This window comes from Pelecanus crispus, chromosome 18, assembly GCF_030463565.1.
Source record: "Pelecanus crispus isolate bPelCri1 chromosome 18, bPelCri1.pri, whole genome shotgun sequence".
Classification (NCBI taxonomy): Eukaryota; Metazoa; Chordata; class Aves; order Pelecaniformes; family Pelecanidae; genus Pelecanus; species Pelecanus crispus.
The window spans coordinates 2,106,024-2,119,406 of NC_134660.1; the positions used below are offsets into that span (position 1 = coordinate 2,106,024).

The 13,383-nt window shown below is 39.9% G+C and overlaps 1 protein-coding gene across 1 annotated transcript; it reads right to left on the minus strand.

Moving 5' to 3' along the window:
• Window positions 1-2,011: 2,011 nt before the first annotated feature.
• On the minus strand, window positions 2,012-11,690 carry FBXO47 (F-box protein 47). The gene is made up of 10 exons (XM_075722969.1): window positions 11,510-11,690; window positions 10,921-11,091; window positions 7,917-7,993; window positions 7,280-7,357; window positions 6,035-6,143; window positions 4,964-5,140; window positions 4,134-4,280; window positions 3,376-3,518; window positions 2,811-2,970; window positions 2,012-2,130 (listed from the first exon to the last, which is right to left on the minus strand). Exons 1-10 carry the CDS (start codon window positions 11,688-11,690, stop codon window positions 2,012-2,014), a joined length of 1,362 nt encoding a protein of 453 aa, XP_075579084.1.
• Between the last annotated feature and the right edge of the window lie 1,693 nt (window positions 11,691-13,383).

Consider the following 13,383-nt stretch of genomic DNA (forward strand, 5'->3'; position numbering starts at 1 on the left):
GCTTGCTGAGCTATTGTGTATGTAAGAAAAAGAGCAGTTAATAATAAATTAATAATGCCATCAATATTTCACAACTGGCAGCCGCGTGAAACTTGCATTCCTGGAGGATCTGCTGCGAGAGAGCGAGCTAGTGCCGGCAGAGCTGACATTTCATCTTTGTCGACTGCTGCCAGTGAATCAAAGAACTTACTTTTCCTGTATCGCTGCGCTCGCATAATGGCATCCCTTGTGATGCGCTGTAATTTATTGCCACTGTGTCCCGGGTCCCGGGAGATGAGACAGGCACTGGCAGAGAACCCACGCCAGCCCTGCGGTGCTTTGTGTCGCGGCACGGCCAAGCAGCGTTCCGCAGCAGAAACACAACGGAGCGAGAAGATGCGGTGGTTCAAGACTCCGCTCCGTTCCTCTGGGTTCCATCTCCTGAAATTATTTATTGGTAGCGATTCCTGAGTATAACAGGAGGGAACGGCTAACGGCCTGGGCTGTAGCGTTCCGCCTCAGTGGCTTCTTGGCTGCGTCTCCCTGTCACTGTACAAGTCTGTTTTCTCCTCGTATTTTGAGGTCATTAGTGATCAGTTTGGAAGCATTCCATTCACTGGATTGCAGACAGAGTCTTGGATTTTGCTTACTTCAGAAATAACACGTAGTTGCAGCACAATGGCAGTATTGCGGCGTGCTCTTAAATATAACCTTCGATCGGCGAGAAAAAGGGGATGTCAGAAGCAATTGCTAGCAGACGCTCCTCTCAGGGAAGGTTTCACCTCTGCCATCTACCGACATGCTGCACAGCTCCTCAGTAAATTTATATCCCCTATCCACTCCTTCACGTAGTCAGATCCTGTCTGTAACTGTATATTCAACAAACAGTGCAAGAATTTTTAACATGCAAACTTCCAAGCAGATCATTACAGAGCTGTTGTTGGCTTGTTACTGATGAAATCAAGTGGGGGCAGCTGAGATAAATTGGTACCATTTAGCTGTTTCCAGCACTTGAAGACCGGCTTTCAAAGCTCAATGTGGGTCCCTGCAGCTAAAATCTGGTCCTGAACACTACAACATTTGGAAAGTGATTCAGGTAAAGGTGGCAGCTATTTAATAATATGAAGAAAATAGCCACATTGTAAACAACGTACAGTAAAGTAAGTGCTCTTTATTATGCAGTACATCTTTTTGTTTTGAAGGCAATCTAGCAGAAAATCAAAACCTTTTATAAGTAGCAAACATTTATATACTTTAATGAAACAGTGATCTTAGCCTGTGTGCACTGAACATGTGTCTTCAACCTAGCTAAGTCCTATAAAGGCAAATACACTTCAACAGGTCAGTCATTACACTAGGCAGGGAGATTGGAAGTCTCTTCTGCTTGGTGGTTAAAAGGCAGCTGTATTTTTTTGGGAAAAAATTGCCTTGCTTGATCAAAGCAGTTAAATTGCTTTCAGGAATCACCTCTTTCTGCTAAAACCGAATGTACAATCTATGGAGCGCTTCTGTCGCAGAATGTAAGAGTTAGCGAGAGAGACCCTGGAAAAATGTAGCTGTGCTGCTCTAATTACGTCCGTCTTTTTCTCCTCTGATTCCCAAGAGAAAACAAAATTAAAAGATCAAAATGTTTTTGGTTCTGAACTAAGATAACATTCTTCAATTCGTATATGCACATCAAATATGAAAACCATGTCATTTTTATTGTGTATGCAAACATACCCAGTGGGAAAAGAATGCAGTTTATGTTCCCAAACCAGAGGCCCCCAGCCTGCTTCCTCAGCGTGTCTTAACGCTGCCTCAGAGGAGCAAAACGCGCAGAGCTCTGCTGCGAACGCTTACAGGTCCCCCCATCCATTCCATAAGCTCATTCAGCTGGTGTGACATGTATGTCACTCGCTTCTCCCACAGCTACTCCAGCTCTTACTGGAATGGAAATTTAAGAAATAATTGGACACTGCTTTGCAAATGTTTAAAAAAAGAAAAAAAAAACCCAACCAGCAGGAGTAGAGCAAGAGCCTGTAAAAGAGCATCAAACGGTGTTGCTGTTGCTTCTCATGGTCAGGTACAGGATTTCTTTATGGAAGTTCGCTTGTGCATTTACAAGGTGAAACAAATTCAAAAAGCTGCTGTCCTCTTCATCACGATCCCCTACCAGGGCAAAGAAAAACATTTTAAAATGATTAGTGAAACTAAATGACTTCTTTGAAGATAAATCTTACTCCTTTGGTGTTTTCAGCAGAGGCTGAACCAGCAGCCTCCACTCAGATTTATGAGGCACCAGCTACTGCACCTGATGGCAGGACAGCTGTGAAATAACACAGGAGACTGTCTCCAGAATTCCTTCACCAGCTTGTCCAAAGACGGACAAGAACAATTGCGCGTTAAGACAAAAATCTGTCCTAACCGAGCTTGCCATCACAATCAGTCTTGAGGTTTTATCAAGGCTGACAAGCTGTGGACAGGGAGCAACTGCAGCTTGTGGAGTTGAACAGGCTGGCTGGCAGCTGCTCGGAGCCTGCGTTTAGACGCAGCCCAAAAGGACCTCAGGCCTAAGGCTCTGGTGGGACGTATTTTAAAAGACTGTTGGTTTCACCATCCATGGCGCTAGGAATCTCTTAGACGAGAGAGATCGGTTAAAACAAATGTCTCTCCCAATTACGACACTTGATTAATTATTTTATGTTCTCAACAAACTTCAGGCACTCCAGTATTGTTCTGCCTGGTGAGGCAGGGAGGAAGGACAGGCTGCGGTGCCACGCTGTGTTGCCTCACTCAGTGCTAGCTCCCGATGAAACAGCTCGTCCTGGCTTGCAGACCCACAGGCTTACCGGACAGAACTGCCTGTAGCATGTCCATGATCATGTGAGCGAAGGCGTTCTCCACACACTGCAGGAAGTTGGTTCTCTCCCCTGGAGTGCTGAAAACTTTGCAGACCTTCTGCATCATTTTTACTGTCCAGTCCATGCAGTACAGGTCCTTCTCGCAGACCTGACATACACAGGAAATATTAGAAATACACCTTTTATGATGAGTACGATGCTATAAAAAGCAAGATTAAATCTTAGAATTAACTATTGATTCTAACGGATCGGTTGCAGCCGTGGCCTGGAAAATTAGGGTTTGTTACAAGGACATAGAGGTTGTTCTTATTGTTGGCATGCTAATGGAGGAACTTCTCAACATCTTGTTAGTGGTATTTCTCTTCAAGGACGGGCTTGCTACCTTACAGAGATGTGCTGGACAGGGACCAGAGGGTGGAGGAGTACCAACTCTCTTGCTGGACTTACTCCTGGTTTGCAGGAGTAGACAGGGAAACAGCTTTCAACTCTGAGAAAGCAAATCCAGGGGTAGGGAGACAAAAGGCCTGAGCCTGCGCCGTTCGGTGGTACTCACCAAAGCCAGGAACACCACGAGTCTGGCTAACTCAACAGTTCTTCCATTCACAGCTTTACTGGCCATGAAAGTGAAGCAAATGTTGTTTCCACTCAGAATAAGAAGCCGAGCATTGTTCTCCATGAGCCACTCCCGGGGAACAACTTTGTAATAAACCAGATAGAATTTTAGTGCTCTTTGAACAAAAAGAAAGGAGTGGCACAAAAACTATTCTGGAAGACGTGAATTTATGAATTGTTGGCTTTGATAGCTAACCAGAATTTGTGAGGGGATACCCTCTGGAATACAATTGCAGCAATGAAGTCATATAAGCAGTTCCTACCGGCAATAGAGTTAGAGCTCTTCACAATAGCTTCCGTGATACAATCTCCCCCCAAACTAACTTTCAATGTAGCCGTTAACATTGCTCAGTAGAATTTTGGCTTGAACGAACATTGTGTTTTCAGCTTATGCAGCTTCGACGATGTTTCCTTAATAACAGCTAGACAAGACTTGAATTTTAAAGGTCTGCATGGATTCTGAAAATATTTCACAATGGGGAAGGACAGCCTGAATCTGTAGGCAGTGCTGGGTTTCTCTCACCCCCAGCTACTGCCTGGCCTCCAAGTGTAATGACTTTTCCAGTTACGCCTCAGCTACTGTAAGGAATATTACAGTCAGTTTCCCAAGGCACCTGTGCATCTGAAACACACTTATTGCCAGATTTGGAGGACATGAGCATATAATCCTATGGATTAATGATAAAGGCAAAAACACACCTGACAGCTCATCCACAAGACTGATAATGTCATCTGCTGTCCATTCTCTAGCTTCTGTGTCATACAGCAGTTTAATTGCATCTGCTAGACCTTTCAGACTGGTCTCATCTGTCGGTCCTTCTATCATTTTCTGCCAAACCACATGTCCTGAGCAATATATTAATCACAACTGCTATTAAGTGACAAAGAAATTTTTTCTTTTTTTTTTCTTTTTTAAACAAGGAAAGTGCTAAAATGGGCCCTACAGCAGAGTCAAAGGAGGGGAATTCAGGTAACACAACTCAGTCTTTGTGACAGTGAGATTTTTCCCATCTGTCATTTTAGTAGGAACAGTGGTATCATAGAATACCAGGTTGGAAGGGACCTCAAGGATCATCTGCTCCAACCTTTCTTGGCAAAAGCACGGTCTTGCTTGGTAGTTGCAGCATGAATCGAAGGGCGATTTAAAGAAATCCAGGTCTGATAATTAAGTAAGAAAGCATGCTTTTCTCCAGGGAAACAGATGCTTCTTTCTTTGAGGTGCATTCAAGCTAGCTCTACCCTAAGCAGGGGAGAATAGCGGAACAGAGGTGCAAGTTCTTCACCTGAATTGTAACTTTTTATATATATAAATATATATATATATATGGATGTATATATAAATACACAAATATATATCATTTATGTATTTTATATATGTTAGTGAAGTCCGGTTAAGCACAACTTTTTTTTCTAGGCAATACCATTACATTTTATTTGCATAAAGCTTGGTTTTCAGAAATGCTGCATCCTGCAAGGAAATCTCATTCTCAGGGAACAAACTTTGAAAATTAACCCCCCGGACTACTTGCCATCAAGAGAGGACACAGGCCCAAAGATGATATACAGCAGGCGAGCTTGATTGACCATGGGCCACGGCTTTAAAATGCGAGTCAACCAAAATGCAGAATCACTTTGATGAATCCAGTGGTTCAACAAGACGCTACGACAGTATAACCTTATCCGCAGCTCTAGCTTTCGGGCACTTCCTGGGGTAAAAGAATGTAGATATTATAAATCCATTAAGCCTTGCACAATACAGATTTTTTTTTTTTTAAAACAGGAAGAGAAAGGATTTTTTTAAAGCTGCCCAAGAACATCTAGGGGGATTTAATTAAATTCTCAGCTGTTACTTCCTGAGTCTGGCTATTTTGGATACGTTGCACTAATTCAGGCCATAGAATTTGTCGATGCACCCTCTGGTACCTTTCTGCAGCAACTCATGCATGTCTTCAAGGGCTCTCAGCTATGTTTTTTGGTTTCTGTTGTTTGGCATCAGTACGTGGAAATAGGAGGAAGTGTGTATATGGCTGTGTGTAAAGTGTTCCGCAGAAACACCCGGTTCTGTGCCGGGTAACATGAGAATTTCTTGAGAGGCATGTGCCACGTCACTGTTGTGTTTCAGAAATATGAAACCTAACTTTTTACTGCATCACTTTATTTCTGCATTGGTTCCTTTCCCATTGATTTCACTGGCATTGGTGTACAGTAGGAAAGATTCAAGTCCATGTTACTGTTTACATGTACATAAAATGCATTTGTTTGATAATGGAATGATTCCAAAAAACCTAAATGCCTTTCAAGACACCTCTTATGTGTCAAAGACAAAAGCACTTATCTTTGGTTTTGGTGAAGGAAAAAATAGCTGTATTCATCTATATGAAGGCCAAGTATTTGCTTGAGAATGCCTGCTTTCTGCGTAATGCTGGAGCTAACAGAATGTACATGAGAGTCAGGAAAGGATTGGTGTTACAAGGCTTAGCTGAGCTAAAACATTCTCAATTCTAGACATATTTTGTTTGCAATAATCAAGATCCATTTTCTGACTTCTCCATGATAGCGCATTTTGATTTTGTAGGACTTTTGTCTGCTTTGATGATTACCTGGTTTGCTGCTGACAACTGTCTGCACTTTACGAGGTAAATTGCTCAGCTCACAGAGGAAGTTAAAAACCCGGTGGCACTCCAGTTCATCCCAGCCTGCTGTTAGGATCTGAAGATTACAAAAGAAAGGGGGTAAAAATGAATAGATTGAGCCATAAATTTAGATCACACTGCCATTTCTCATATTAGATCAATACAATCTGTCCTGCAATTTATCAGAAGAACAGAGAGGGAAGGTGCCATACCTGGAGTGTGGCGCCTGCACAGCGTCTCCCTGATGAGCGTAGGGAAACCATTACCTGCGACAGAGGTGCTGCACATGATGGCAGAGGTTGTACTTAAGCTTAAAGCAGCCCCGGAATCAAAACCTGCTAATTCAGGGCCAAGATCTTATTTTTGAACCTTACGAGGAAAAGCACACAAAGGTATTTGCTACAAAGACAAATGTCCCAGCACAAATAATTATTTGTAACTCCTAGCCACAGAAAGATAACAACTTTTTTTTTGTATTATCAAATACTTTAATGCTGCATACGTATACAGCACCTGTATGCACAAGTTTCTAAGACTTAAATGCATTTAAAATGTGCTCAAAATGCCTGTTCTTCTAAGAGAGAATTTGTTTCGGTATTTTTTTTTTTAAACAAAGTTACTCTCCAGTAAAGCCTCCATTGTGGCAATTCTAACATTTCACAATCAAACATCTCAAGTAGTATTAAAAAGGTCCTACCCTTAGCGTTTTACTGCATATTTGCAATCACAGTGGTCATTACAGTAAATAAGCTGTGGATTGCTGAACTAATTCATTTGACACTGATTTTATTTTTTTTTTTAAGATTAATTTTAAGCTACCACAAGCTAACAAAAATATTCTGGCGTATGATGTGTATAGCCATTTACTTTTAAACTAACCCGTCTCTGCTCTTGATTTGTGAACCTGAAGCTGTGTAATAAAATGCTCCCCTTCTCCCATGTCTTCTAAGATAATATATCGCTAATTAAAATCCAGACTGGTTGGTAGTGAAATCCAGACCAAGGAATTCTCAAGAGTCAAATCAGCAACTTTAACAACCAGAAAGGAAATTCAGAGAACTGTGTGAATAAATACCTTCCCCCCTACCCCCCAAGGCTCAAAACCATCTTATACTTCTAAATATCTTGCAAAACCAGAGATTAGTTTAGAAAACTACCTTAATTTTCTTTTATATTTGTGATACTTGCCTTCTTTACATAAAGATACTGTACCTGTAAAAATACCCCATAGCACTGTAATCCTAAACAACGCAAAGGACTTGGACAACCATTAAGTTTAAAACAGGAAACCTGCAAGGTGCAAAACACTAGTAATTTATCTTAACTGACCGTAAGCTAATTCCTGTGATTGAAAATTCACTGTACTACTTGTGTACTTCGATACCGATTAGAGAGATGTAGAGGGATTCCTTTCCCTTGTTGTATAAGGAAACAAGTTACAGTACCTATGTTATGGCTTAGCATTACATTCAAAACTGTGGTCAAATGCGTGTGCAAAACTAAGCTACGAAGAGCAACCCTGTTTTCAGGAGAGTAAAATTTCTATGAAGAGCTGTGCTCTTCCACTGCAAAATTTCCAACAGTCCCCAAACTTAAGAAAAGTTGAAAACCACTGATCTTGGAATATGATATCTTAGTACAACAGCCTTGTGTTCAATGTGCTGGCTGAGGCTTTTCTATTATTATTAAAAAGAGACTAATTTCAAATCAATAAATTCATTACACAGTGGTAATAGACTCCAGCAAAAGGACAGTAAAAGGCATAATTCAGCTAACAACTGCCTTACAGAAAGGGTATTGTAAGTGCAAGAGACAATTTGAAACATTAGTGAAAGGAATGTGAACTTACTTCTGAGAGAATCTTGTGTATGTACTTTAGCCTATCTTTTGTGGGCAACAGAAGCGTGCATCTTTTAAGCAACAATCCTGTGAACAAAACCAGTAGAAACACGACTATGAGTATACGTACATGGCACATACACTACTGAATCAGCTTAAGCATTCACACCGCAGGCACGCATGCACTAGTGAGAAAAAGCTGCTACTGCAAGGCGAAAAGAGCAGCACAACATAGTAATCTGTGCTTTGGAGAAGGGGTGTGTGCTTTTGTAGCAGGAACATTTTTACTAAAAAATGTTGTCAGGGAGTATGTAGGCTTCCTATGCCGTAACTTGTTTATTGTGTTGTTTTAAAGTCCCTGTTAGTCACAGTTGGAGCCCTATTAAAAATACTACATTGGTTTTGGAATTACAGCTGTTAAAAATATTGGAAATAAATGTTAGTTGTTGCACCTCTTTTAACAGTACCCTGGGGAATGCTGGTTTTCCCGTTACATCATGGAAAGCTGAGTTTCCAACATTTTTTCATTATAGCCACATGCTCTAAAAAGAAAATATTCTAAACTGTGTTAATGTAAAACATAGCTAAGAGGTAAAATTATTTTCCTATACAGGACCGAAATGGTATGTGTTTAGGATGTCAAAGTCTGGAGTTCATTATAGTGTGGAACAGCTGTTTGTTAAGCAGCATTTTTTTTTCTACACTACTGATAGAAAATGGGTTAACAGCTTGCTCTTCAAAAACTTTTACCAGAATAAAAAATATGTATCTTGTTTGTTAATTAAGCAAGAAATCCACAGAAAAGCATGTACTCTTTGGGGGGAGGAAACTTTTTTCCTGAGCTGTCAGTCTCCCCAAAAAATACGTAACTTCTCTAATGTCAAGAAGTACTTTATGCATTTACTGTGGTTCTAAATTGACTCTTTCCTTATTTAGAAGTGTGTTAGCATTCCTACAGGACAGACATAACTTATTCATCAGCCTAGGACATGGTCCAAAGCTCAGTCAAGTAAATTTTCTATTGACTAGATTAGACTTTGGCGAGAACTCCCTCAAGAATAGGTAAAACTGTTAAGACAGCGTAGCTGCAAGTCAGAATACAGCTATCAGGGTGGGGAAAAATTATGTGGAGTAAAAAGGGTGGAGGAAAAGGTGCTGCTCCTGGTTTTGTACAGCAAAATCCGCCCAGTGCAGAAGGACAGTGCCCCCATCATTTAGAACTCAAAGCCATTTTAAACAATGACTGAAATTCTGACCCCATTACAAGTACTGGAAGATTTTACCATGGACTTGAGTGGAGCCAGACCCCTCTGAGTCTGTGTGAGACTTCTGTAATATGTAGACCCTGTTCAGGCTCTCTGAACAGGAATGAATTTTTCCCATTGAGTCCAGTCTTTCCTGCTGTAAAGTAAATATTGATTTTGCAACTGACCTCTTAACGAAAACATTCTCTTGAGCCTTCCACTGATGACACAGATATTGCCAATGATCTTTATAATTTGAAATTTATGATCTTTATAATTTGATCTTTATAATTTTTACTACGAGGCCTACTATAGCAATGGGTGCACACCTACATTTAACTAACAAGTTGCCTTTTTGTATGTGGTTATTACAAAGCCCAAACTGATTTTTTTTTTTTTTTTAAAGAATTGTAGGGTTTTGGCCTTCATTTTAAAAATAAAACACTGAGATTATTTTAAATACCTCAAAACCTACATGGATCGCTTACAATAGGAGGTCTTTGGTCTAAATTACTTTAACAGTGTTCCTTTACCTTGTGTATGCCTTTATTTAATGTCTTAAGTTCAAACCGTACTTATAATTCTGCATCTAACCATGGCATCATTTTATTTCTCTGTCAAATAAACAAGTTTTTTTTATCAGCTAGATAACAGTAAATTGATATGGATGAGATTAGGATTTAATTTAATTTGCTTCTCTGATAGAACAACACTGATAGTGGGTGGGTGAGGAAAATTTCCAGCATTCAAGACGCCTAAGAAGGAATGCTTCATTTCTGAGTGAGAGGCTGAATGACTTAGAATCGATGTGTTTTAAAGATTAGCAGGAAAGTTAAAAAGCAAACAATTTTGAATTTAAGGATGTACAGTGCTCCTCGTTACCATCAAACCCATGTTATTTTGATCTAGATTTCTATTACGCTATGCCAAAAGAGGTCTGAGCAGCTGAAAGAAAGAACAAGCGAATCTTTTCACCCAGAAAGGGTTTGGTTAGCACACGGTATACCATGACAGCAAAAGTGCAGACATTTTCACATTGCCCTTAAGCTAAGAGTGAGAGGAAAGTATGTTCTTCATGCCCATTTCAGTCTTTGAACTCTGATACAAAGCTGCCAAGGAGAAAGCTAGTCACTGACAACTGTGATAACATTTTTGTGATGAGCATACTTCTTTTCAAAGAAGTGGAATGTGGTCTGCAATACATCTCAAGTAGACTATCAAGCAGGCTTTCTGATGGCAACTGTCGTTGGTCACTTTAGAATTAGGCTGGGTTTAAGTACTGCGGCTACATTTCCCAGACTGAGGAATGCGAGGACTCCAAAGTGATGCAGGAAGGCAGTCTGAACAGCCAAATTCCTTCAGCTAGCCTGGGGCCTGGGAGTCTTGGTTTCTGCTGCAGTTTCCAGCGGTGGTGTCCAAACAAACTAAATTTGGAAACACCTACTACTGAGAACTGATCCTCTGCCCAAGCCCTGCTTGCCATTTAATATGAAAAAATAAACATAGAGGAGGCAGAACATACATTATTTTTTCCATAACTAAGAGGTTTTGGAATCATTTCAGGTAATTTCTCCCACCTCCCCACCACCACCAGTTAATGGTATTTGAGTGGGCTATTTGGCACGGGGAGGAACTTCACTTTCAGAGGGAGCTGCGCAAATGATTTGGGCCATATCCTCAGCATTTTACCGATCAATGGATGTAACAGAAGAGACCTTTTAACTGAGTGTGGCTCTCCTCTAATTGTTACCACTTGCATTAAAGGATCACCTAGAGATTTGTAGTGCTCTAAAATATAGGATCCTTCTCTCCTGCCAGGTAGCTCAAGGTTATGAAAGTCTTGCAGTAAAAGCCTTCGGTTTCCTGATGGGGTTGAGATGTAATTAATGAGGCGGTTGCTGATGGTTTTCGACACCATGCTCAGCACGCTGATATCCTTCACTGAAAAAGCAAAACCCAGTATACTTGTAAATCTTTACTGCAAGAAAAATGCTGATCGCTAGTCAATGACTTTATCTTACTTCAAAAACAGGCCAAGAAATAAGATGGACGAATAAAGCAAAATTTAATTACAGTTCATGTCCTTTGCCAACAAACTGAACTAGAAATGGATAGATCTAAGGAATACTTTTCACACATACTAGGCAAAACCCGCTTCAAATAGTTTGTAAATATCATTTAAATTTTGGTCATTTGGCTGAAACATGGGAGCTGAAAATTCAGAGAACAAGTCACATAAAATGACTTGCAACTAGCTAAAAGGTAAAACATTTTAAATAAGAATGGCTTTTTCTAAATGGAAAACTTTTGTGGTAATTTTCAGCTATTGGAAGTAATACCTTTCTTATCAGATTCTCACCTGAAAGATAATTCAATACCATTTGAAAGATCTCCAATGGAAGTGTTTTAAAATATCCAAGTGTTGACAGAGACTGGGAATCTGTGTCCAAGATGTTGCAGCGCTGTCTGGAGCGCCGGTTACTGCGTCTGTACTTCTGGTTAGGAACCAAGGTGTAGCTGGTCCCTGCAGTGGATGTCATTGTTCTGTTTGTCCCACAAATTTAACCTGGAGAGAAAATATGAAAGTCCTATTTTCAGAGGAGGAAAATACTACACCCAAATCTAGGCTAAGAGGAAATCACCCCATTGCAGACACAGCAATGGAGTGTGAAAATCTTGTCACATACGGAGGATAAATTTTTGTTTTAATTTAGTGCAATGACATGCAATTTACTACATAATTTTCTAATTCCATATCTCCGAGAATGGAGTATTCAGCTGATCTTAGAGGAGGAAAAGATAAAAGCACTGGGGGACATCACATGAAGGGGACATCAGAAAGTTAGGAAAATAGTTCTAAAAGGAAACTCTTGAGGAAGTGTATGTGATGGTATGAGCTACAGTAATTAACATTCTTCTACCTTGTTACACTAATTATTCAACAGAATACAAAAAAGTTACAGGGATGTTATTGAAATGATTGTGATTTTACTTGATTCCTTTACAGTGGTAACTACTTATACACATGCTTGCATATGACCAAAAAAAAAAGATTAAAAGTAACAAAGTGATGCTTCAAACCATTTTTTCTTGCAGCAATTAAGTTGATACATGGCTTAATTTCATATAATGACTATGTGAGTGATATACAAATAACTGATACAGTATTGCTATGCAAAAAATATCAGTGACCCAGGCTTTCCCAAAATCATAAGGGTCTGAAAAGTAATGAGCTTTAAAATAAATATATTCTTTTGATTTGCCTTCTGGTTTCTGAGTCTCTAGAATAGGAACACTTCACATTGTCAGGCAACAATGAGAGTTAGTGACTCACTGCCTCTTAATTCTTTGGGTTTTTTAACTGATATTTTTCACACTATTTCTTGATTCCAGCAGCTGAGGCTTCAGGGAAATTGCCAAAGAGAATGAGTGCTGCAGTATAATTACAAGAGCTGGCAGCACTGGTAGTAACGTAACTGGAACCCGTCCAAGCTGCAGTGCAACATCCCAGTTACCATCAGCGGGAAATACACTCAGAGAATAGACCTCATTGTTTCAAAGATTAAAAATTTACAAAAATTACAGAAAACAAGTTCCAAACATCCTTCATATTTATTACGAAAGCACGCAAGCCAGACCTCTCTAATATGCCACTGAGCAAAATTACCACATCCACAATGGAAGCACTGTTTGTACTGACAACTGAAAGAATATGGGGCATTTCATTAAAAGTGGTACAAATAGGTTTGGCTGACTCGTGCTTCTGTGCTGGATAGAGTTTGCACTGTAGATTTAAGGAGGTTATACTTCACTGGAAGCATTTTTAATTTAGCTATGGTATCGCTCTAGGTAGCTAAAGAAGCTTATCGTGGAAACTTTCACAAGGCTCATGAGCAAATGTAACTGCTCCTAAAATTAGCGTTTCATTAGGCTTTTACGCTGCTCAGGCAAGAGACAGAAAATTGCTGTAACACCTTTAAGAACAATCAAGAAACCACCTATAGATAAATATATGGTTATATGAAAAAAAAAAATGTTTCTCTTCTAAAAGCAAAGAAAGCAAAGTCTGAAGTCAGTGGAAATTTTATACACACAACTGTGGATTCAAGGCCACTTAAATTCCTTGCGTACAATATTTGCAGCAGCTCCTCTCCTGTTTATAAACAGGGCACCACTGAACTTTGTAAGACAGGCTACCTCTGATATATACTTCCGATTCATACTGTAGAAATA